Source organism: Pezoporus wallicus, unplaced genomic scaffold, assembly GCF_028554395.1.
Source record: "Pezoporus wallicus isolate ANWC-B61680 ecotype Strahan unplaced genomic scaffold, APGP_CSIRO_Pwel_v1 contig_8090, whole genome shotgun sequence".
Lineage (NCBI taxonomy): Eukaryota > Metazoa > Chordata > Aves > Psittaciformes > Psittacidae > Pezoporus > Pezoporus wallicus.
The window spans coordinates 709,318-733,632 of NW_026642841.1; the positions used below are offsets into that span (position 1 = coordinate 709,318).

The following is a 24,315-nucleotide window of genomic DNA, read 5'->3' on the forward strand; positions in this document are numbered from 1 at the left end:
TGGGGTGCACTGGAGTGATCTGGAGCGCCGTGGGGTGCACTGGAGTGATCTGGACCGCCGTGGGGTGCACTGGAGACCGCCCGGCTGCGGAGCCGCTCTGTGAGTGCCGGTCCGGCGGCAGCTCCGGCAGGGTAGGGTTCCGCGCTGGTCCCTGCGGTAGCGTACGGCGGGACACTGCACCGCACCGCACCGCACCGCACCGCTCCCTACGGCACCGTATTCCGCCGTACGGCATCGCACCCCGGGGCGCCGCAGCGCCCGCGTCCGGCGGGGCCATGATGGCGTGTGCCGAGCTGCTGGCCGTGTGCCTGCTCTCTGCCAACCGCGGCCCCGCGCCCCGCCGACAGCCGCTCCCCATCTTCCACGACGTGAGTACCGGCGGGGCGGGCCCGCTGCGAGACCCGGTCACACCCCCGGGGGTGGCGGGGATCAGGCGGCCGCCGCGCTGCCTCCTTCGCGGGTGGCATTGGGGTGCCCCGGCGGTGACTCAGGGTGGGTCGTGGTGTGTTAGCGCTCAGCGTTGTGTCCTGCTCAGTGATGGGCCTCTGCGTGGCTGCAGTCAGCCCGCTCCTTCCCCAGCGCTGGTTGTGGCGGCTCCTGGAGCCGTGGGAGGGATTGTGTAGCTGTTCAAAGCTGTGGGACCCCAGAGGCAGAGCGTGTCCGTCACCCACTGCAGCTCCCATCCCTGCTCGCTGTGAAGGTGCCAGGAGTTGTGGTGGAAGGTTTGCCTTGTGGAGGCTGGAGGTCGGCGTACCGGTGGCTGTGGGTGGCTTGGGGGAGTTGGAGATGCGGATGGTGGCTGTTGTCTTCCTCAGCAGACAGGTCCAGGCACAGTGTCTCCCATCACAGTGCGTCCCCTCGAGCCCTGTGGCCCGGGTGCTGCTGCAGAGAGGGAGCTGTGCTCTGGGATGGGGCTCTGGGGGAGGCAGCACCTCTGCTCTGTGGCATCGGGCATACCTGGCCATCTCCCAGGGCAAGTGGCACAGCCTGGGTCAAAGCCCACCCCTGCTGTTGGAGCACATCAGAACTGCTCAACCCTCCTGCTCCCGGCAGTCTTCTGTGAGCTGCAGGGTGCCTGGGTAAGGTGGGCAATGCCTGAACCTCCCTGGAGAGCCACCAGCCCTTGTGTTCCCCGTGTCCAGCACCCCGGGGGTCTGGAGTCACGCAGTGGAGCTAAGAACACGCATGAGTGGAGGTGCTGCCCCTGCCCTGCCACAGGGACCAGGGAGGAGAAAGCAAGCAAAGGGGTAAGGGTGAGGGTTAGTGTGGTGCCCCAGCACCCCGAGAGCCCAGGTGCTGGCTGTCATCTCCATTCTGTCCTGGTCTGTGTGGTGCCACCTCTGTGTCCCAGTTCATCCCGGAGGAGGGGAGCAGATCTCAGGCACACTTAGGGAAGATGAATGGTGTGGTTCTCCGTCAGGGAGATCTGGCATCCTCAGGGACCAGCTGGAAAGCACGGCTCATGGCCACACAGCTTTCAGCTGGGGGTCAGGGTCTCTCTCCTGCCGTGGGGAGGCTGCAGACCGCAGGGCTCTCCAGCCAGCGTCATTAACTGCGCTAATTACTCGGCTGAAGGAAGAGGGGCTGGAGGGGGGTTGGTGGTGACAGCTGTGTTCCAGCTCAGCCCCTCAGGGCACCGCTGAGTCCCACATCCATCCCTCAGGGCGTCATTAAGGCAATTAAAATGGGAAGTGTTAACAGCAGTAGCGGTTCTGGCGGCTTCCCTTCCGCTTCCCTGTGGCTCCCTTTGCTCCCGCCTCAGCTCCGGAGCTTGGCAGGGGGAGTTTAGTAGCTCTGCTTTAGTATCTGGTTCCAACTTCCCCCCCCACCCCAGGCTGGTCAGGGCAGCGGGAAGGCAGAGCTGCCCATGGCAGATCCCGGGTGGCAGCTCGTGCTTCCCCTGGGATTGTCTCCCTGCCTTCAGGAGGGGTGAGGAGGAGGAGGGCATTGCCGGAGGCGCTTTGCTGCAGGCGCGGTACGAGCTGCAGTGCTGCCATCGCGGTTAGTTTCCCTGTGCAGACATCTCGAGCCTCTGGGAGATTTGTCCCCCAGGCTGGTGCTCAGGGCTAGCTTAGTCCCCTCTCGGGGCACGAGAGCTTAAGCAAAGCCCCTTGGACAACCCCCGGTTACCGCCGGAGCCTGGCTGCAGCCCGCACTGTGTCCCCAGGGTGGCTGTCCCTTGCCATCAGCTGCCATGTCCCTGGCTGCGTGTCCAGTAGCTGCGGTTGCTTCCAGCCCTGCAGGCAGGAGAAGCCCTGTCATGTCCTTCCTGCCGGCGTGGGGGGGTTCATTCCCCAAATAAACGCCATTCAGTGCTGCTCCCATCGGTCCCAGTGTATCTGTCATCGCAGGCACTGAGCGGCGCTGCGGCTGCTCAGACCCAGGGGCCGGGGGCTAAGGGGAACGTCTCGGGTTTGAGGCAGTGTCCCTGTGTTTCTGAGGCTGCCGGGCCCCGAGTGCAAGTGAGGGATTGCCCGCAGTGCCTCTCCTGATCCCATTCCCAGCCTGCCTTTGCATCGCTTTTCCTTGGCTTAGTCCCAAGGCTGCCCTCTGCACCGGGCTCTTGTGGCGGGAGCATCACTTACCTGCCATTGCCGTGCGTGTGTCTGCCCATGGCAGGGGCTTGGAATCAGGTGAGCTTTAAGGTCCCTTCCAGCCCAAACCAGGCTGGGATTCATTCTCTATGCCTGTGCTCTGGGGACAGGTTCTGGGGGTCGCTTTGTGGAGTGTGGAAGCTGCTCTGTGCTGGTTTTGCCTGGCTGGAGTTGGATCCTGCCTTGTGCACAGGAGCCAACGGGGCTCTCCGAGGCACCCCTCTGCAGTGGGGTTGGCTGAGGACGGGCTCGCTGGAGGTGCTGAGCAGCGCTGCTGTCCCTGGGGAGTATGGAGCAGATGTGGCCCTGTCTCACAGGGCTCTCTGCTTGTGCCACGTGTGTTTATTCTGAGCTCCAGGCAGCCCTGGTGTGTGCACTGGCAGTGCTTTTCCAACGCCCTGCTGGAGCACAGGATCCCGGGCACAAGGGAGCAGCATCAGCTCTCTTTGCTGAGGTTCCTGCTGACTCCAGGATGGGCTCACCCTGGATTTGAGACCTTCTCAGGGATCCCCCACAAACTGTGTCGTCCCTCTTAGCCTGCAGACAGACCCTGCTGAGCAAGGCCAGCTTGTGAGTGGGACACGTTTGGCCTCACTTGAATCTCCATTTAAGTGCCTGGGTGACAGTTTGCTGTCTTTGGGGTGTGCTAGCTGGCTCAGTGACACTTGGAGATGTCACTGCATGAGCCAGGTGTCCCTTCAGTGACAGAGAGCTCTGCAGGATGAGGCTTTTGCCTTGGCAGAAAGCAGCATGCCCGAGGCAGGGAGGTGTCAGGGTGACACAGGCACATGGGACCCCATGGTGCTGCCAGGGAGCCCTGGTGTGTGTAACCCTGTGGCTGTGAGACCCCTGATGCACATGAGAGCCCCTTAGCCTAAAGAAAGTTGCTTTAAATCCCAGAGAACACCCAGTGTGTGGGAGCTGCAGGATCCTGTCTTGGCTGGTAGAGGTAAAGCTCCAAAGCGAGTCCTGCGAGGCATTCAGAGAGCCCCTGCCCTCTTTCTTGCACAGGCAGCAGCCTGGCTGCTGGAAGCTGGTGTCCTGGAGGGATGGTTACCTAACAGTGCTCCACTCCCTGCAGCAGCTCGGGCTGGTGGGAACTTGCCTTGCTCAGGAGAGCATCCTTCAAGGCTGTGTCCCTGCTTCTGGTTTCAGTCATGGGGAAGGACCAGAGAGCTCCCTGCTGGGACCAGCACCAGAAAAGCCTCTGCCCAAGTTGCAAGCCAGTGGCTTCCTGAGGTGCGAGCAGCAGAGGCTTCCCTGGGCAGCTCTTTCTTTACCTCAAAGCGATTCTTCAGGGACATTTCAGTGGCTAAATATGGGCTTGTGGCCTCAAAGCACGCAGCAGAGCTGGCGGTGAGTGGTGCAGAAGGGAGCTGGGGGTGGAGGGGGAGCTGGCAGTGACACGTCTTCCTGCAGCAGGGAGAAGAGCTGCTCTGGGGGTGGCTTGATCAGCGCCCTCTGCTTTGCAGGTGCATGGAAAAGGATACAACAAAGCCCACTTTCCCGTTTTCCTGCCTTTTTCATTCCTCACCTTTCTTCAGACCTTCAGGTTTCTTTCTCAGCCAGGATGATTAAAAAGACAAAAGTTGCCATGCACACAACTGTTGTTGGCTTCGTTAGGATGTGCCAGTCAAAAGCTCATACTGTTTGGTATGGCAAGGTGTTCCCAGGCTTTGGAAATGATGCCGTTCCTCACTGGAGTCAGTCCCAGACCTTCTGTGAATTCCTGGTGAAAGGGGAGCCAGGCAGGGGTAAGAAGCCCCAGCTTTTTCCTGGGCTGCGGGCAGAAGCCTCATGGTTGGGAACCTGGGTTGAGACCCTGAGCTGGAGCAGCTGTGCTCTGGGGCAGACTTGGCTACAGAATAATGAATTCATTAATTATTAATTACAGTGTTTGTGTGTTGCAGGAAGGGGTTTGTGAAGGGTGATTAAAAAGTGCGGGACAAGAGCTGCTCCTCGGTGCAGACACTTGGAGTGTCAGCGGTGATGCACAAAGCGCTCCCATTATGGAGTGGTTTGATGCTTAATGTTCTTTCGTTTAAAGGGTCTGAAAAATTAAACACTTTCCATCAGGAGGCTGTAGCAAAGCCCTTTCTACTGCGTCTCCCTCTACGTGCTCTAAAAGATGCTCAGTGTGAGTTCTGGGCCGCTGTGCCCAGAGCTTTGCGCACTGAAAGCAAGAAATGGGTTTGGTTGTTCCCAAAGGGGGGTGTCCCAGTACAGCCCTGGCACTGGATGCTCTTGGTGGCTCCCTGGCAGGTGGGTTTCCCATGGTGGCAGTGCTGGGTGCCCCTGGCTCTCTGCTCAGCAGCAAGGAGCCAGTGCTGCCTCACTAAACCCTCTCCTGTTTTCTCTTGCAGATCTTCCGGCGAGCTGACAAGAATGGTGAGTGCTCTGTTCTGCCACTGCTGGTCTGGGTGAAGCAGCACAGCCCATCCCTGCTGCCAGGTTTGGCTGCAAGACTGAAGCAGGATAAGGGCAAGCAGCTCTCTGACTGCAAGAAAAATGCTTTAATGCTTTACCTGGAGCAAAGGGTTGGGAAGTGGGCTCCCAATTCACTGTCCATGTAGGACAGAGCCCTTCCCAAGTCCTACTGTGGCCTGCACGCACATGATCTCTCGTGCACTGCTAGCCCAGGGGCCATCAGGCTTCTGCTCCATCCCTTGCAGGGTGGATTCAGTCTCTGCGTCTGATCAAAATGCAGCCTAGGAGCTGAAGTCCTCCTTAGAGGGGAAGGAAAAAGCTCAGGAGTCAATGGAGAGCTTTTCTTTCCATAAAAGCCTGATGCTGTCCTCGCTGTGCTGTTTGTAATGGACTCTCCTTGGACAGTCATTGAATTACAGAGTGTCTGCATCCCTTTCTCTAAACATTGCAGTGATATCTCTCGGAAGGGGCTGAAGTTCCCACCTGCAACTCCAGCAGCAGTGGCCCTGCTTGCCAGCACTGCTGGGGTTTCAATGGGGACTGGTGGGACATGCCTTCAATGCAAGCTCTGCTTTAATTACTATGCACAGCATGCCCGAGCGGCCCACGCTCCGGGTGGAGAGGCTGCTGGGAGGATCACTGGGGCCTGGATGCTGCTTTCTGCAGATATATAATTATTCTTCCCTTTTATTTCCATGCAGATGATGGGAAGCTGTCGTTTGAGGAGTTCAAGAACTATTTTGCTGATGGGATCCTGAGCTCGGAGGAGCTGTGGGAGTTATTCAGTGGCATTGACAGGCGTCACTCAGAGTAAGTACCATGGTGGCACAGAGGAGGGGAGATGAAGGGGGATATAGAACTGCTTGCCTGTATAGGGAGGACATTTGGAGGCGGGTGTGATAAATAGGTTTATCTCACCCTGACTCTCTCTTGTAACACGCAGATGTTAAAACCCATTGAATACCAGCTATGAGCATTGGTGAGGAGAGAAACCAGACATGTTGAAGCCAGTCATTCTCAGATTCACTCTAGCTCTGTAAATACAAGCATCCATTTAAGATTACATTACATTAGCTTGAAAAATGTCTTCCAGAAAAGCACAGCTCTCTAGAGCAGGTTGTGTCTGCAGGAGGAGCGTGTGATGGTGCGAGGACGATGCACAGACTGTGCAAAGTCACAGGCTCTGCCACTGCTAACACAGGGAACTGCTTTTCACTTACGTAAGAGCAGCTTTGCACCGGGAGTGGCTCTGTGAGTGTGACTTTGAATTTAGGCCAGCTTCTTTTAGAAAAAGAAGCCCCCAACGAACAGGAGCCGTGGTTGCACTGAGCCCTTTTCTCCTCTTGCTGGTGCTGTCTGGAGGAGTCTGTTGGGCTTGGCTGGGTTTCTCATCCCAGTCATTTGGGTACTGGCCTTCCTGGGTCCCTCTGCCCTGCCAGGGCTGTGACCCAGTGGGTTTTGGCACTGGAAGAAGCTGGCTGTTGATGAATTTCTTGTCTATTCAAATGGAAGGGTGCTGTGCAGGGGAAAAGTGGCTGCAGCTTCCTCCTGATTGCGGGTGGCAGGCTCAGCCCTGGCACCACAGGAAGCTTTTCCTGCCCCTCTCTGATGCTTCTGTCCAGGGCAGTGTCTGACCAGGTCCCTGCCAGGCAGAGGTGACTCTCGGCAGCCGTAGCTGCACACACTGGTCCCAGGGCTTTGCAGGGAGCCAGGGCAGTGGCACAGAGGACCCGTGCCACGCTGAGATGCCAACAGCCACCGAATGTCACTGAACCACTGACAGCGGATACCCAGCGGTCCCTGGCTGCAAGGGACCCGCATCATCCACCCAGGGCTGGTGGCTTGGGCATGGTTGACTTCTGCTGGGTGTTTCATGGTGGGTTGAGCTGATGCTCCCACTGCCATGATGGGGCAGAGAAGTGGGCTGGTGTGTGCAGCCCCTGTTGCCACTTGCTTTTAAGCCTGTTGCAGCCTGTCCTGGCAGTTGCTTTTGTTGGATATGGGCAGCACGAGGAGTCTCCTGAAAATCCTTTTGTCTCTTTGGGCTGTGATCCCAGGGAGTCAGCAATGAGCCATTCTCCTTCCTCTGCAAAAGCTCCTTTCCTCTCACTCCATTTTTGGGTGACCTTGGAGTCACTCCCCATACACAGCACTGGAAAACACAGACTGCAGCAAAGCAAAGTCTGAACTGTGCTGTTTACTGACTGGTGAAGACCTCCTGGTTTACCACTGCTGTCAGGCTGGGCTGCTTCTGTCTGTCCAGAGCAGATGAACGGGGCTGATCCCAGAGCCATGCCCAGCCATGGTGGCAGTGGTGCTCCCTAGAACTCATTACTGTAATGATGGTGTGGTAGCTATGATAACTTGGCAGTTGCAGTGTTTTGCTGGTGACATCTATTAGCAAGGTGTATTTCTGTCCTTGGCTGGGGCATGGTCCATGCACACGAGTGCAGGGTCAGTGCATGGGACTGCCTCAGTGGGAGCAGGCAGGAGCAGGATGGGGACTGGGAGATGGCAACAGGGAACTGTATGTGATTTCTTCAGCTTCATCTCCAGCTCGTGGAGGCAGAGGAGGAGTTGGGACGCCCCAGGGAGGGAGCCTGGCATGCAGGTTCTTGTCTGGTAAGAGGCATCCTACCCCCTGCAAACAACGTGGGGCAGCACTGTGTCTGCCAGAGCGCTCTGATCCTGACCCAGAGCTGCCGGCCTGATGGGACAAGGGACTGGGAGAGACAGTCCCCAGGGAGACGTGACCTGTCTGTGCCCAGGGACTGCACAGCAGTGGGTAAAGGAAATCAGCACGCTGAGGGCTCATAGAAGTCTCTGGCTCTGTGTGTAGAGCTGGAGTTTCTGTAATTTGTTTTGGGGTGTGCATGGGGACTTGCTCCTTTACACCCCCTGCTGTCTTGTAAGGGCTGTGCTGGTGTCCCGTTGTCCCCTTGGCAGGGGTTGTTCAGCCCCTTGCCCCAGGCTGCCTGCTTGCCTGACACCTGTAGAGCTGGCTGAAGTTTGCTGCCAGATTCAGGAGTTATTACCTGAGGTAATACTCCAGTATTGTGAAGCTGGAAAGCAACTACAAGCTCTACAAGCAGGTCTGGTGTGCTCCTTTCATGTCCCATAGCTTTCCCGATGATGGGAAAGTTTCACCCTTAATCCAGTGGGTGGATTTGGCACAGAGGTGCTGTATTCATCAGGTCTAGGCTGAAACTTGTGTTTCTTTGTCAGTGCCAACCTGATCCAAGCAGAGACAGTAACAGAGACCTTCATATCCAGGCACTCTCCGTGGCTGGGTAACGGAGCACAGCCCAGACACGTCCTGATCCTCACCCATCACTGCTTCCCTGGGCCCTGGAGCTGACATCTGGGAACATGAGTGTTTCCGAGGTCTCACACATCACTTGTTCTCCTTCCAGAGAGCCCATGGCACCAGCCCATGGCAGCGCGCTCTCCTCCTCTCCCTGCCCTTCCAACCCGATCTTTGCTCCATCTCCCAGCCACACAGTGCCTGGGGGGGGATGCTGTGGCCTGTGCATCAGGCACTTCATGGGGTTGGGTTCAGCTTTTATATTTCCCCACCAGGCTTTTTTGTTCTGTGTTTCTGGAAAGTGTTCTATTTGGCTTCAGACTATCTCTGTGATCTAATTCTTTGATGTTTACAAATTCAACCCTTCCTTGCCATTTGGTACCACAGCTAGGTCCACTGTTTAGTTTAGCGTGGCAGGGAGCCCCACACTGTTGCAGACAGAAAGATTCATCAGCCTGGAAAAGTGCATTTTCATCCACTGAAACATCTGGGTGAGAGGAGACAAATGTTTTTGAAGGGATGAAGGAGTCCTGTTGCTGCAGAAGCATCTTGGGAGATATCAAGCACAGTTTGCTCCCTGAGTAGCTGTGTGTCTGCCTGCTGCCTGCCCGGAGGGGTGGCAGCAGAGCCCAGGATCTCATGGAACCGCTTAGCAGAAAGTCACAGAACCCCAGCCTGCTTTGTGTTGGAAGGGACCTTAAAGCTCATCCAGCTCCAACCCCTGCCACAGGCAGGGACACCTTCCACTAGAGCAGCTTGCTCCAAGCCCCTGCGTCCAACCTGCCCTTGAGCACTGCCAGGGATGGGGCAGCCACAGCTTCTCTGGGCACCCTGTGCCAGCGCCTCAGCACCCTCACAGGGAAGAGCTTCTGCCTAAGAGCTCATCTCAGTCTCCCCTCTGGCAGGTTAAAGCCATTCCCCTTGGCCTGTCCCTACAGGCCCTTGTCCCGAGCCCCTCTCCAGCTTTCCTGCAGCCCCTTTAGGCACTGGAGCTGCTCTCAGGTCTCCCCTTCAGGAGCCTTCTCTTCTCCAGGCTGCCCCAGCCCAGCTCTCTCAGCCTGGCTCCAGAGCAGAGCTGCTCCAGCCCTTGCAGCATCTCCGTGGCCTCCTCTGGCCTCGCTCCAACAGCTCCAGGTCCCTCTTGTGCTGCTGCCCCAGGATCAGGGGCTGCAGGGGGATCTCACATCATCGTTAACAGATGGCTCTGTACTGGATGCTGCAGTGCTGTATAGGTTATGTGTCATGTTTGCAGAGGACTGTGAAACCTGCCTGGGGGCAGCTGCAGGACCTCCTGTGTTTCTCTGTCCTCATGTTGGGAATACTTAGAAAACTAAGGTCTGGCAAATCCTGCTTTGCATGACAGTGGTCAGGTGATGGTGGCAGGAATTGGGTGCAGGCTCCCCGGAGCTGTGTGTGTGTGATCTTGAGCCCCGAGTAGAAGAGGTGAGGGTGCTGTTAAAAACTCTTGGTGGAAGTAACCTCAGGCTTCTGGTTCTGTGGAAGAATGGACTTGGGTGAACTTTGCTTCCCTCTCGTTAGTCAGAGACTTGGAGACTCTGACTGAAGTCTGTGCCTGATGGTGAGCGAAGCACTGGGCTGCACTGGGTGCAGTGATGGCAGCAGAGTGATGGTGATGGCATCAGAGGTTCCCAACACGATAAATGGTAAATAGAAAAACTTCCCATCTGCTTTGCTGAGCTGATTGCTGTTTTCTTGCATAAATTCCAGGCACATTCTCACTAAATCCCAACAGCATAATGATGATAAGATCCTTCATCATCAGTTCAAGCTTAATTACAGTTAATCAGTGGTTTGAGCACAGTCAAAATACAGCTATGTGGAAATGTGGAGAGGCTCAGGATGAGTGTTTTGGAGGCAGAGGATGGCTCTTCTCTTGGACTGGGAGAGGGGATGGATGGCAGGGAGAGGAGTGGGGCAAAACCTGTTGCAGCCCAGCAAAATGGGTTGGGATTGGATGTGCAGTTCTGGCTTCTGCTATGAAGTAGCTTCTGGTAGCGCGAAAATGGCATCATCAGTCCTGTGCTTTGCTTGCAGTGCTCTGTCCTGCCCTGAACTGCACCCTAGGCTGCTATGGGATGTGGGAACAGGTGTCCATGCAGGGCTGTGGATGGAGCAGGCTGCGCTGGGAAGGGAGCACATCTTCCACTGGACAACTCCCCAAGCACTGACTTTTGCCCCAGGTTCAGTGTTCAACTGTTCCCCGGTTTAGTGGTTATTAGTTGCTTGGTTTTAAGCAGCAAACAGACAAGATGGAGTTATTGATGATCTCCAGGCTCTCCTTAGGGGCCACAGGGTTGGTGGTGATTGTAGCTCATTGTCACATGGATGGATGCCTGCTTGCTGGAGCCAAGGTGGGGGATGAGGCAGTGGGCTGAGCTGGTGCCACCTTCTTTCTGGTGACGCCAGCCCCAGGGTCTCACTGGGGACAGATGCAAAAGGCTGGATAACGTATGCATTGGGTATTTCACAGCGTGTTTTATCTCACGTCCATATCCCCTCTTTTGTGACTTTTACCTGTCTCTTGGCTGGGAACCAGTGGCTGCAGTTCCTATTCCAGCTCACGGGTCTCACAAGCAGTGCTGTGGATGCTGCAGTGCCAGGTCACTGGTGGCAGTGCAGCAGCAGCAGCTCTGCAGGCTCCAGGCAGCTTTCAGGAATCAGTGGGAAAATGAAGAAGGAGCAAAGCATTTTTCCAGTCAAAACTTGTGCTTCAAGCCCCGGTCACTCCATCCAGCAGAGCTGGGATCGGGTGCATGGAGCTGCTTGGAGAAGGGATGGGCAAAGTCTGATGAAGTGGAGGCGGCAGAAGAAGGGGCTGTGACTTTGCTGATTTATCTGTATTGCATCCCAAGGGAATCACTGTTTGTTTTCAGCCACTTTCAAACCTGTCTGCAGTGCCAGGACAGTGTGCCAGCGAAGCAGCTACTGCAGTAGGTGCTGGAAACAGAAGAGCCAAATCAATTCCTAAACCTGCCCGTCTCCATTGCCTGAGAAGGCGCTTGGTGCCCAGCAGAAAGATACACAGGAACCAGCCTTTGATGCCTGGGGGAGAAGCTGTAGGAAGATTTTGCTTAAATTATACCTGTTCCTGGCATGGGATATTGAACACTTTGCACACTCTCCTCTAATTGTACCTTGGGGTGCTTTTACCCCTTTGCCCTGTGAGCAGTGTCAGAAGGGACATAGGGTGATATGGCATTGATTTGGCTTCCCCTGGGAAGCTGCCGTCCTCATGCTTGGAGCCCAGCAAACTCCAGGTTATCACCAGTTCCTCCATGTGTGACAACACTTAAACACTTAAAGTCTCTCTCATGCTCTCTTCCACTTTTCCAATCAGGATTAGAGCTGGTTGTAATCATTATGGGGATTTTGAGACAGCAGAATGTCTTGAGTGGAGGCTGATTTGAATACATGATTCTGTGGGGCATTTCCCTGCAGGCTCTGCAGGGATGCTGGGCATCGCAAGCAGCTCTGCCTTCATGCTTTGGCCACCTGAGCAGATCTGACTTCTTCATGCAAACCCATATCCCATCCAAAAACATGTGGCTGTTTTCTCCTCCCTCTCCACCCCAGCAGCACCTCTGTTAGTAACAGGATGGACCTGTCCAAGCCCTGCAGAGATGCCAGCATTGACTCTCCAGTGCAGTGCTCTCTGTTACTGAAAAGGGGTGGGGGGTTGGACCCAACCTCCAGGATTTTTTTACTTGGATCCCTGTTTTAATGGCCTTCACATCAGGAACAACCCCTCTCGTGGGCTGTGAAGCCATCCAGGGAAGGGGAGGAGCAGCCATGGGGCAGGCAGGAGAGGAGGGGGCCTGTGCCATGGGGCAGCCAGCAGTGAGGATCTGGGCTGAGGTAAAGGGGGACAGGAGGAGGGAGACCTGGCCCTTTCCCACACCTCTGGGAGCAGAGGTTGGGTGGAGGAAGCAGCCTCTGGGGCTCATCAGCTGCAGGGCACAGAAATGGGGCTGCCTCCCCTCCATCCCATCCCCTTCCTGCTGTCACTGGCACTTTCCCAGCACACTCCATCTCCAGGAGATGTTTGTGGAGCAGCTTCGTTTGCTCCTTCAGCTCCTGGAGCAGAAGTGATGCTCTGCAGCCCTGCCTGGGTGATGCTGGGGCTGAGCACAGCTCCTGAGCTGCTGCCTCTAAGCTTGGGCAGCTTTTCCTTTTCCTAGTAAGCAGTCAGGACAAGCCCTCGAGGCCCTGCTCACTACAACTGCTCTTCCCAAAGCAGCCACCACATCTAACAAGAGCTTGTTTCTCTTTTCTTGCAGTAACGTGGACACGGAGAAATTGTGTGGTGAGTAGAGTGATGTTCAGAAGGGTTCCTCTCTTGAGGGTCTGTGGTGGGGCTTTGTGCACGTCTGACCTGGGCAGTCAAGTGGCATTTGGCAGTCCTTGTGCCTGAATCCCAGAGGGCATCCATGCTTTTCCCAAGGGGAATGGGATAAATTGTCCCTGGGGATAGGAGAGGACTCTTTCATTCCAGCCAAGGTGAGATCTTGACCCTGGGGAGACAGGGCTGGGCTGTGTGTGGGAGGCAGCAGGGGCAGGGCAGGCAGAGATGGAGTCTGTGGCCTTCTCACTGTGCTCTTCTCTCCTGCTCCAGATTATTTCTCAGCGTATCTTGGAGAATACAGGAATGTGCTTTCTGCCCTGGAAGCCCTCAACTCTGCAGTCCTGGCAGCCATGGACAAAACCAAGCTGGTAAGGATGGAACCACAGGAGGGTGGTGGGGCAGGCGGGTTGGTAACAGAAGCTGTGGTGATCTTGGCTGCTTACTTAGGTTCAGCTTGGGTACCAGAGGCAACAAATGTACCTCTCAGAACCCTGTGTGTGCTTTGGGTGTCTGCAGCTGTGGACTACTCTCTGCTGGAGGAGAAGGGCTGAGCTGGTGCTTTTGTGCTCTGCCGATGGCTTCTTCCTCACAGGGCTCTGCCAGGGGTGGTTTCAACAGCTCCTTGCAGACCACTTGCAGCATCCTGCCTGGAAATGCTGTTTCTGGGAGCATCGCTGACAATCTGTGTTGTGTCTCTGAGCCAAAGCAAGGTCTTTACCACCAAGCACTGTGTGTGAAATGAGGACACTGGGGTTCAGCTGCTCTAGGCTGAACAGAGAGGCGCTTGGGAGCAGGTAGGGAATGATGAAATTCATTGACTCCCAGCCTGGTGCCAAGTTCATCCCTGCAGTGAATGCTCTGCCTCTCCGTGCAGCTTGGGCTGATGGCAAGCAGACTGGAGGCTGCTGGTGAAGGTGAGCAGCCTCCTGCTTTGTGAGCCCTGAATGGAGAGCAGCAGTGTGCAGCCTGTGGGCTAAATACAGCTGTGAACAAGCAGTGGCCAGCACTGGAGGGGGACCCTCCTTGGCCCCCTTTGCATCTGAAATATGTGAAATGGTTTAGCCATGTGCCTGGGGCTGATGCTGTGTTACAGCCGTGGGAAGGGCCAGCCCTTGCTTTCCCTTCCGTGGGGTGGTTTGGTGCCTGTGGGAAGTGGATGAAGGGCATCAGCCACGTGCACACTGCCCTATTGATGGAACAGAGAAGTGAGAGGGGATCTGGTCCCTCTCGGAGCTCTGCAGGGTCATCCAAGTGGTGTTTGTGCCTCTCTAGTGTCAGTCAGGATTGTGCTCTCTCTGAGTGTTCCTTTGGCTCAATCCAGCCTCAGCAGCATCTCCCTGTTCATTGGGAAATGCTATGCAGGAGAGGGGATCACTTGAAAATGCATTTTTCTCTTTGCTTCAGCTGCCCAGCTCCCTTCACAGTTATTAAACGCAAGCCCAGAGGGAGGGAATTAATCCTCTTCAGAGCTCTGCTTTATTTGTGTTCTTTTCTGCTTTGTCCTTTTTGATAATGAATTTGTGTATTTATGTATATCTCCAAAGCGGAGTTGCTGCCTGCTTCACAGTATTGCCATGATGCATTCATTCCCTTCACAGGCACATACTGGCCTTCCTGGAAAGCATCTCCCCGTGCTTCCCTGGTCCGTTGGGCTCTGAGCAGGGAGCAGGAGAGGGCAGTGCTCCAAGCCTGCGGTCAGGGCTCTTGCAGAGCTGTGGGAAATCTGTCGCTGTTAGGGGCTGGCAGAGGTGGCAAATGCTGTGTTCTTACCTGTTGTGACCTGCATGTATTCCCATGTTTGTATTTCCAGAATGGCGCTTGGTCTCGGGTTATTATGGGGTTAGTGGGTTTGTTAGGTTGGGTTTTAGCCAAAGCTCACACCTCTCAGTCTGCCCCTCACTTCTGTTAATTCCAACACCTCTGACGCCACCATGGCTGAGGACTGAGAGCCCCAGTTTGGCAGAGACCTCCCTCCTGGAGGAGATGCCTGAAGCTTCATCCTGGGGAGCAGCTCTTAACTGGAGGTGCAGTCGTGCTGGGCAAACTGGAAGAGACCTGCCTGCTCCAACAGCCCTCACCGTAAAGCTCTGCTTCCAGATCCATCCATGGAGCCAACAGATGTTGGCAGATGTGGAGCCAATAACTGGATCTATAGTCCCTGTCTGCTCTGCAAGACTCCCAGGGAGGCAGGGATCTCCAGGCTAGCTAGAAGGAGAAGGAGTTCTCTGAGCCAGGTCTTATCATTGAACTACAGCGTCTCTTGGTTAGGGCATGATCCATCTCTGGTAGTTCCTTACTCCTGAATAGGATCCTGCCACAGGATTGCCCACCCCTGCATCCTCCCGGAACTTTACCCACAGCTGTAAATAGGCTCATGTAAATAGGAGCTCAATTTGGAAGCAGGAAAACAGAGATCATGGGCTGCTTTGTTAGCACAATAAAAGCAGAGAGTGGGAGATGCTCACACCATGCCAGGGCAATGACCTAAGGGGAGGAGAGAGGAAGGAAGCTAAAGCATGGGAAACACAAGCCAGGTTCATCCTTCTCACTGTGTAAGTGCTGCAGTTCCTGTAGGAAATAGTGTGTGTAGGCAGCAAACCTGCTCGTGACCTATTTTATGTCTCCATATGTGGGCAGGAGGAAACTGGATCGTTAGGGGTTCCTGTGCTCCCATCCTTCCTCACTGGGTTGGTAGAAACATGGTAAAGAAAAGATGCCTGTGCAAGAAAAGAGGTTTTTTTTTTTCCTCCAAATTCTGTTATTTCCACTTTTATGTGTAAAATACAGCTTGCTCACTGTGCTGCAGGTCACTGATTAAAGCTTATCTTGGGGTTAGGCTTTGTGTTTGCAGTATGATAGCATCCAAATAAGAAGTGAATAGAAGGGAAGCTGTGTGGAAACCTCAGAGCAGCTTCCCATATCTGAAGGGGGGCCTACAAGGATGCTGGAGAGGGACTCTTCATCAGGGACTGTGGTGACAGGACAAGGGGTGATGGGTTTGAACTGAAACAGGGGAAGTTCAGGTTAGATATAAGGAAGAAGCTCTTCCCTGTGAGGGTGCTGAGGCGCTGGCCCAGGGTGCCCAGAGAAGCTGTGGCTGCCCCATCCCTGGCAGTGTTCAAGGCCAGGTTGGACACAGGGGCTTGGAGCAAGCTGCTCCAGTGGAAGGGGTCCCTGCCCATGGCAGGGGCTGGAACTGGATGAGCTTTAAGGTCCCTTCAACCCAAACTGTTCTATGATTCTATGTATGGTGGAAAGACCTTGGGAAAGGGTCTGACATTTCTCACAGAAGACCTGTATGCTTAAGTCTTTCCGTTCTCCACTTTGCAGGCACTGCAAACTAACCCATATATACCTCTCCAAGTCTTATTTCCCCTTTGGCAGGAGTTACGCAATCACCTATTCCATCCTGTCCTGAGCTTAATGATCATCATAAGAAACTAATAAAACCTCTCAAAAGCAGAATTACAGCAGCTCTTGGCAACTTTGGGGCTTTCACCTGGGCCAACAGAGCTGCAATTCCAGTCCATGACAAAAAGCCTTGTCTCTGCTTGCAGAGGTGTTTCCTCCCTGACTCCGTTCCAGTGGTCTTTGCTGCGAGCAGAAAATGTGGTGCTCAGTGAGACGGAGCAGGTTGGCTTTGAGCCTCTGTTACAGAGGGGTTTGAAGGGGTTTGCTTGTTTGCCCCAGAGCGAGGAGGGGGCCGGGCAGCTGAGCTGAAGGGAAGGTGCATTTTCCAATGGATTCCCTCTCTGGCATGAGATTTTCCAAGCGGGGTTCAGAGCTCTCCTGGGAGATGGTTATTTCCATCCTCTCTTGGGCATGCTCCCCTGGGGGTGCTGTGTCTGCTGAGGCGAGAGAGGAGGCAGCTGCTCGTCGTGTGCAATGCTGGCCCCAAACATTGATGTGTCCGTGTGGGATCCTGCTCTGCCCTTGGAAGTGGGTTGGGATGTGCTGTGACTGGGAGGATGGGGAGCTTCAGAGCCGAGCACAGTGTGCCCTGGGCTGGTAGGTGGGTTTGGTGCCTGGGTTTGGGGTGCAGGGACTGCAGTGGGGTGAGCGGTGGGGCTCGGGACAGGTTGTGGGAGCAGCTGCCTGCTCCTGTGATAGAGCTGCATCCACAGAGGACATGAGGATCAGGCCATGATGATGAAAGGGGAGAGGATGGGGAGTGCTGGGAGGCTGGCTTGGTGCCAGGGCTTCTCCCAGCACATGGCCTTTTGAAGGGGAGCGATGAACAGGAGAGGCATCCGGCCCCTGTGCAGGGGGAAGTGTCCATATGCCAAAGCTGTGGGGGCCCCAGCGGGGGCTCAGGAGGATGCATTGGAAAAGGGAGTGAACCAGAGGCTGCTTGCTGTGGGAAGTGTCCTCTGTGCATGAAGAAGGATGAGAGTGTCTGGATAGGGACCAGCTCCCAGAATGAAGCAGGCTGTGTGCAGCCATGCAGTGGATGAATGATGTATCCCCCATGAACCTCTGATCCTCTTCTGATCGTCTGCTGGTCTGGGTCAGTTCACTGCAGCAGCAGCGAGGGCAGGGGAGTGCTTTCCTGCCTGTTCACGGAGCTGAACCTGAACCTGCTCCCAAATCAACTTGATACCAAAACCACAAAGCAGGAATTCTGTTCTCTGGTTCTCACCTGCTCATCCTCTGGACCCAGGGCTGCACCGCTTCAGTGCCTAGTCAAGAAACCACCTCCTGCAGTAAAGCTGCTGCCATGCTGGTGCCGTGAGGACCTTCTGCTCCTCAGCTTAGCCCTCCTACCCCTGTGGCTCCCAGTGAACCTCAGGGTCCCACTGCAGTGATGGCTGGAAGGAGCTTTCCCCCTGGCTGGAGCAGCCCCTTCCCTGTGCAGGCCGTGCACTCCAAAGGAGCAGCTCTGCTGCAGTGCTCTGGACGTGCAGCATCGGGGCCCGGCTGTACCAGGCAGTCAGCATGGCCTCGATTCACAGCAGGAGCTGTGGGTGTGTTGCCAGCACATGGGACACGTGCAGAGGAGAGTGATGGGATAGGCACAGAAATAACCCGAGCTGTCAATGAAATGCAGTTTACTTCTTTTGGAGCGATTGCATTGATTTTGTGTTTCTGCAGCCGCGCAGGAGCCGGCCCTGGGTCACCAGCACAGCTCTGCCCGCAGCAAGGCAGTGTGTTGGAGACCCTGCTCCTGCCCTGTGGTGGGCTGCTCGGGATGCATCATCTGCCTATTGGAGTATCCTGTGCACGTACTCAGCACTGTGCTCCTCGTACTCACCCTTTGCCATCCACGCCTGCTGGAAGGATGTGAGCGATGCTGCTATGGAGCCCCCTGCCCAGGCTGCTGTGCCCCTCTCTGGGCTGGCCAGCATCTGAATCTGGCAGCCTGTGTCTTGGAACAGGGCATTCAGCTCTAAGCACACCCTCTCAGGAAAGCCTGGAAACATGGAGGAGCCCCCTGACAGCACAGTGTTACCCACCATGTCCCCCTTGGTGTGGTCAGGTACCTCCTGGAGGCTCTGCCGGGCCAAGTAGCGGAGCCCTGGGGAGCTTTGGTGGAGCAGCTCCGGTTGGAAGAGCGGCTCCGGGCGGTGGAACCGTTCCTTGTGCAGGGTTATACAGCGCCCGTCAGGAGCCTGAAATCTGGCTGGGTGATGGAAACCTCGGTTCCAGAGGTCTCCTTCGTATTCCGTGGAGACGTAGCAGCATTGCTTCTTCATCTGGCTCGCCGTGTTCCCCTTCAAGGCTCGTTGGCGCTGTCCGTCAGCAGGCTGTGCAGGTAGCTGCAGAGGAAGCCACCAGCCACCCCCAGGCAGTGTGTGGCCTCCCGCTGTGTCTGCCCCAGGCACACGGAGGTGATGTGGGACACTCCAGCCCCAGCCTCCACAGCCAGGCCCGTGACCCTGCCGTAGGCACAGAGGGAGAGGAACCCGGTGTTGGCCACGTGCAGGGCTGGCACCCCAAAGTGCTCGAGAAGCACCTCTGCCCCCTTCTCCCTGTTGGTGGTGGGGCATGATGGGGAGTCAGCCATGAGCACTGCCTGCTCCTCTGGGGGAGCTCTCAGGCCGCAGGAGAAGAGGTGGCTCCATAGGTTTTCCATGCTGTCCCAGTCCTCAATGATGCCCTCCTTGAGTGGGTGCCACAGTGAAGCCTGCCATGCTTTCAGCAGTGCTGTGGTGCTGCTGGGCCTCCCGCGTGGTGCAAGCGCTGCAGGGGTGTAGGAACGTGGTCCTTAGCACAAATTTGGGCTTCTTCTGGCCTGCAAAGCCCACCCGGATGAAGCTGCTGCCATTGTCAGTGACGACTGCAGGCTTTAGCATGGCAAAGTCCTGGGGGATGCTGGGTCGGGAGGAAGAGCCTCACCCTGCAGTGGGACAGGAGGAGTCCTGTGGGGGCAAGCCAGGCACTGGTACCTGCTCTGCAGGGGAGGCCCCAGTGGAGGTCAGCTGCCTGCTCTGGAGCTGCTGTCTGCCTCAGCCTTTCCTCCTTGCTCCCTGCCTCACTGGGCATCCCTCCTTGGGTACCTCATCTCCATTCCTGGGGGCATGGAGAGATTCTGGCCCTTGGGATGACCGATGGTAACAAGGGCAAAACTGCAGGTTGTTTTAAGGAAGCCAGTGAAAACTGGACCGGAAAGGGTGACTGGAGCAGGCTGCAGGGAATGGTGCAGCACCCACAGCGCATGGAAAGGAACAGGCCAGGCTTCAGGGGCTGTCAGGCACTCTCAGTGGGTGACATGGGGACAGGCTGTGGGGTGGCCCCGAGCAGAGGTGCACATCACAGGTTCAGCAGGGATCTCTTCGCATTGGAGCAGAGAGGCTCGGTGCTGCCTTCCCAAGGGAAGAGGGCACAAAGCCCCCCTGCTGCCCTGTCCTGCCAGTGGCGGGTGCTCCCTGCAAGGGGCTGCCTGTGCATGGGGGACCACTGCAGGCTCAGCACCACCAGCCCTGTCCCAGGAGCCCCAGTGAGGGGGCAGGTAGGGAGCTCTGGGTGCCCCACAGCCCTCCCTTGAGCTGGGGGCTATTTCTTCCAGTGTCCATTACCTTGTGGCTTGGAAGTGTCCATCTGTGGGCCCCTGACTCCTAGGCCAGGATGGGGTCATCACGGTGCATTCCCTGCTCTGACCTCACCGGCACGCACCCCGAGGATGCTCGTGTCCCTCGGTGCCGTCCCTCCCTCCAGTAACTCCACATGTGATTGGGATCCAATCCATTGGGTTTATTTAAGGCCAGCCCCTTCCATCTGAGGCATCTGACAGATCCTTACCCCTTCCCCGCAGAGGTACGAGAGCTCCTCGAAGATGGAGCAGTTCCTGACGCGGTTCCTGCTGCGGGAGACCCTGCAGCAGCTGCAGTCCCTGCAGGCCTCGCTCGAGTGCGCCGTGGACACCGTGGAGGAGCAGGCGGGACGGGAGAGGTAACGGGTGCAGGTCCTGCCCTGCCCATGGGGGTCAGTGTGGGGCAGGACCCACAGGTCCTGCTGGGAGGGACATCTGGGAGCAGGATCTGCCCTTTCCGAGCCTGCTGTGACCTGCCCTGCGCAGTAAATGACTTCAACCCCTCCTTTTGCATCTTATGCTTTCAGAAAGGACATACAGAAGCCTGAAACCTTGGTTGGGCTGAGGCCAGGGAGGCGATGTGGGCGCAGAGCACAGAAGAACGTCTGCCTGTCTCCAACAGACCCCTATTCTGGGATGCTAACGACAGGTATCCACATCCCAGCCATCCCTCAGTTGGTCTCTGCCCCACTGGAGCAGGGGTGGGAGCAGCAGCGTGGGACAGAGCCTGGACCACCTCACCCACATGCCCCTGGAGCTTCTGTGTGTGGATGTGGGATCTTGCGAGCAATGCGAAAAGTCTGAGCAGAAAAATCAGGGGTTTGGTTTAAATCGGGGGTTAGAAGCTCCTGTGGTTTCCTGGGTCTTGAGCAAGCTTTTGCAATGAGCTCTCTCAGTGACATCTCTGCCCGTCCCCACGCAGGCGTTTGTGTCGAAGACAACAGCCAGTGGATGGCGCAGATCAACCGGCTGCAGCAGCTCATCGAGAAGCTGGAGTGCAAGGTGTGTGTGTGCTGGGGCCTGCGGGTGGGTGCCCCCAGCCTGCAGTTCCATCCTGGCACCCTGATTGAGCTGCACCCGGTCACCAGACCCGGACCTGCAAAGCTGCTCATCCCCTGCAGTCTCCATAGCCCTGCTTTTCCCCCGGGGGGCTCTGGCTGACCCTCCTGCATGGTCTGTGCTGATCTGACCAAGTCAGTCTGGACCCACTGAGCCCAACAGATGAGCGGGTCTCATCCCAGTTCTCCCCCAGGTCCCCAAAGGAACACCCAGAGTGGTACCTGCTGAGCTGGGCTGTGGGTTACTGCGGGTTTTACCTGGTTGCAAAGCTCCCCAGGGATGATGGCTTTTCCTGTGCTTAAATGCAGAGCCCGCGCCTGGAGCCGCTGAAGGAGGAAGCGATGTGCAAAGGAAAAGATGCAGTAAGTTCCTGTCCCGTTCCTCTTGCTTGCAGTGACCCTGCAGCATGCACAGGTCCCCAGTCCCACTCACACAGCCCTCGGAGACTGGTGTTACTGGGGTGAGCTGCTGGCTTTGCACTGGCTGCCCGGCCATGCAGCGGGATGGGATCAGAGCTGGGAGCTGTGGGACCATCCACAGGGCAAATACAGCTCCATCAGGTGCGGGCAGTGCCCATGGCCAGCCCAGAGGAAGGCAGCTCTTGTGAGTGCCCAGGTGGCCCAGGGTTGCTCCGAGCACCCACAGGCGATGCAGAGCCCCAGTGCAGGGGTCCCAGGCCCATTTCACTGGGGAAGGACACAGTGAACAGCAGCAGCCCCAAGGCAGGGCCGTGCCACCAGGGGCAGGGGGCACACGTTGTCCCTGGTGACACTGTTCCGCTGTCCCCCCGCAGCACATCCTGGTGGCCAAGAGGCAGATCTCGGTGGCAACGAGCAGCATCGAGGAGTTCTGCCAGGCCTTCAGGTCCTACACGGCGGGCACGGCCGGGCAGAGCAGCTGCCTGCAGTAAGTGCGTGGACACAGCAGTGCTGGGGACAACGAGGGGAGGGCTCTGTGGGCTGGGGGTGAAGTCTGTCCTAGCAGAGAGGCCTGGACAGCGCGGCAGTGTGTCTGCAGTGTCAGCCCATCTCCTGCTGCCGGTGCTCCCCGCAAGGACCACAGGTCAGCGGCGAGGAGAAGGGTGGGTGGTGGTGCTTGGTTTTATTGCCAGCAGTGGCTGTGGCAGGAACATGAACGTGTTCCTCCAGCGCTGAAAGACTCAAAAGCAGTGGGGGGGAAGTCAAGGGGAGAGCTGGTGTCCGAGTCCTGCTTTGTGCTGTGTGTGGGTGCTGGGGGAAGGAGGAGCAACCGCTGAGTGGGACCAGAGCTGCGGATGGAGCCGGGTCTGGCTGCAGTGCACACCACTGCACACCAGAGAGCTGCTCTTCCAGAGGTGCTTCCCTTCCCTCGTGGGACATTTTGAGTTGGGGATGTCCCCATTGAAAGTGTCATTTTTCAGCTCTTCAGTTCCAACAGCACAAAACCGTGTTTTCAGTGGGAACAAGGGGAATATCCTTGTTTTGGCACGTGTGGCACAGAGAACGGCAGGTTTTGTCCTCTGCAGTTGATGCTGTTCTGGCAGGAGAACAATTAGTGCAGAGAGCTGGGTAGCATTGCACGGGCAGCGCTCTCCACGTGAGTGGAAAAGCTGGAGCGAAGTGCAGGGAGACTCCTGGGTCACAGCAGGGAACGTGGCCTCGGAGCTGGGCCCGTCCCTTCCTGCAGCAGCTGGAGGAAAGGCTCATCCTCAGCTGGAGCTGATGATGCTGCAGCCGGTGCAGATGGTTCCCTGCACCCCGAGCACTGCTCCCGCCTCCCTGCTCCATCTTCCCAGGGGCTGGAGGAGGCCCCAGCCGGGTCCTGCTGCAGGAGGCAGCGTGGGAAGCGTTGGCCAAGCAGCATCACTTTGGGGTCAGCAGCTGGGGGTTCTGGGGAGGTCTCAGGTCGTGCATGTGGGCCCCTGTTTCTTGCCGTGTGAGGGACAAGGGATGGCACACACCTACTGCAGAGGGCTGGCGGGGTGAGCTGCTTCCTCAGGCTCCGCGCTGCAGTGCCAGGGATGGGCTAAGAAATACTTAATGGAACCCTTTACGGGCTGGTCTGTGGCAGCAGCAGGGTAACAGCTGCAGCACTCCTGTGCTGCCCGCCTCTAGGAACTATGAAGCACGAGGGATTTGGGTTGGGGATGCTCTGGAGCCGTGTGCCAGCCACAAACCGAGGATGAATCCATGCAGCTCTGACAGCCTCATGGCAGGGCCCATGTGCAGCCCGTGTGCCCCTTGCTCCGGGACCGCTGTGGCTGCTCAGTGCCAGCCCCCCCCGGCCCTGTCTCAGTGTCCCTCCCGTCCCGCAGCGTCTCCGCCTGCAAGCTGAGGGACGAGGCCTGCTTCATCCTGTACGAGTTCTGGCAGGATGCGACCGCCTGGAGGAGGTTGGAGCCTTCCCTCGTGTGGGGCTGGGTCTGAGGGCTCGGGGTGGGGGGGGAGTTTCCTTTGGGGCTGTCCAAGGACCCCCCTTGCTCCCTGTCGCTGTGCAGCCCATCCTGCTGCTGCATCCCAGTGCATGCCCTGGGCTGCTTGCAGGGGTGAACACCCTGGTAAGGGGCTTGGGGAGCGGGGAGGGCTGTGCTGCTCTGGGAGGTGCACGGGCAGGGGTCCCGCGGGGCACACACAAGCCCCGTGGGCCCTGATCCTGTGCCCTGTTCTGCAGCCACCTGCAGTCGAGCTGCAGCAAGACCTTCCAGCGCTCCATCATCAGCCTGCTGGAGTCCCCGGAGCTGCTGACCACCATGCTCTTCCCAGGTGAGGGCTGCAGGGGGCTGGGGCTGGTATCTGGGGTCTCACTTTGTTCCCCCTGAGCCCTGCAGAGCTCTGTCCCTCCTGGGTCAGTCCCAGTGCCTGTGCCCAGGGTTACAGCTCAGTGGTGCTGAGGCAGGGCAGCGACCAGGGACAGTTCATGTTCCCCTTGGTACCGATGGAAGTCTGGCTGAGAGGTGAGGAACCAGGAGGGCTGGGTGGCACCTAACACCCAGTTAGGACCCAGCTTGCTGCCCCTTTTGTCACTTGAGCATGAACACGGATTAATTTGGACTAAATGCCAGGCCGGTCTCACCGACCCCATTCCCAGCGCTCAAGTGGGTGACCCAGCTCCAGGCCCTGCCCTGGCCCTGCTCCTCACCCCGGGGTGGTGGCTGCTTTAGAGCTGGGTGCCAGGCACCTGCCAAAGAGCCTGAGCTGCAGGGCTGGATCCCCCCGTCTCTGCTGCCCCATATCCCTGTGCTCACTGCACATCCCTGCTCCTCTCCCCAGCATCCTGGTGGATCATGAACAACAACTGAGGGGCAGCCGCCGCCAGGACGCCGCTGCCGTGTGGAAGACGTGGAGCCCTCGGCGCAGCCGTCCCGTTCGTCACCTCTGTCTTCACCCCGTCCTGCAGCGCTCAGGGGCTGCCTGCCCGTCCCCTGGCACTGCCCTCCCTGCTCCTCGTCTTTATTCCCTCCCCAAGCCATTTCCCATTGGCAGCAGTGGGAGCTGTGCTCAGGGTGGCTGCTGGGGAGCACTGGGCTGGTTGCTGCGTCCCTCCTCTTCCTCCCCATGCT

The 24,315-nt window shown here is 57.2% G+C and overlaps 2 protein-coding genes across 2 annotated transcripts; one reads left to right on the forward strand and one right to left on the reverse strand.

Annotated features, from left to right (window-relative positions):
• The first annotated feature begins 198 nt into the window (after positions 1-198).
• Positions 199-24,141, forward strand: NECAB3 (N-terminal EF-hand calcium binding protein 3). Its single transcript, XM_057432387.1, has 13 exons — positions 199-368; positions 4,958-4,982; positions 5,723-5,831; positions 12,624-12,649; positions 12,959-13,056; positions 19,941-20,077; positions 20,246-20,367; positions 20,641-20,720; positions 21,086-21,139; positions 21,571-21,683; positions 23,071-23,148; positions 23,427-23,518; positions 24,026-24,141. Exons 1-13 carry the CDS (start codon positions 276-278, stop codon positions 24,052-24,054), a joined length of 1,056 nt encoding a protein of 351 aa, XP_057288370.1. The 5' UTR covers positions 199-275; the 3' UTR covers positions 24,055-24,141.
• Positions 17,749-19,125, reverse strand: ACTL10 (actin like 10). The gene is given in 3 exon segments (XM_057432386.1): positions 17,749-18,404; positions 18,407-18,798; positions 18,800-19,125. Coding segments are annotated over 3 exon segments (1,089 nt in total). The 5' UTR covers positions 18,982-19,125; the 3' UTR covers positions 17,749-17,889.
• Positions 24,142-24,315: the final 174 nt, after the last annotated feature.

Excerpts from the sequence above, each read along its gene's own strand:
- NECAB3 (XM_057432387.1), top strand. The coding sequence starts at position 276 with ATGATGGCGTGTGCCGAGCTGCTGGCCGTGTGCCTGCTCTCTGCCAAC. Across the intron at positions 369-4,957 it reads CGCTCCCCATCTTCCACGAC|ATCTTCCGGCGAGCTGACAA; the intron begins GTGAGTACCGGC and ends TTTCTCTTGCAG. Across the intron at positions 20,078-20,245 it reads GAGCAGGCGGGACGGGAGAG|AAAGGACATACAGAAGCCTG; the intron begins GTAACGGGTGCA and ends TTATGCTTTCAG.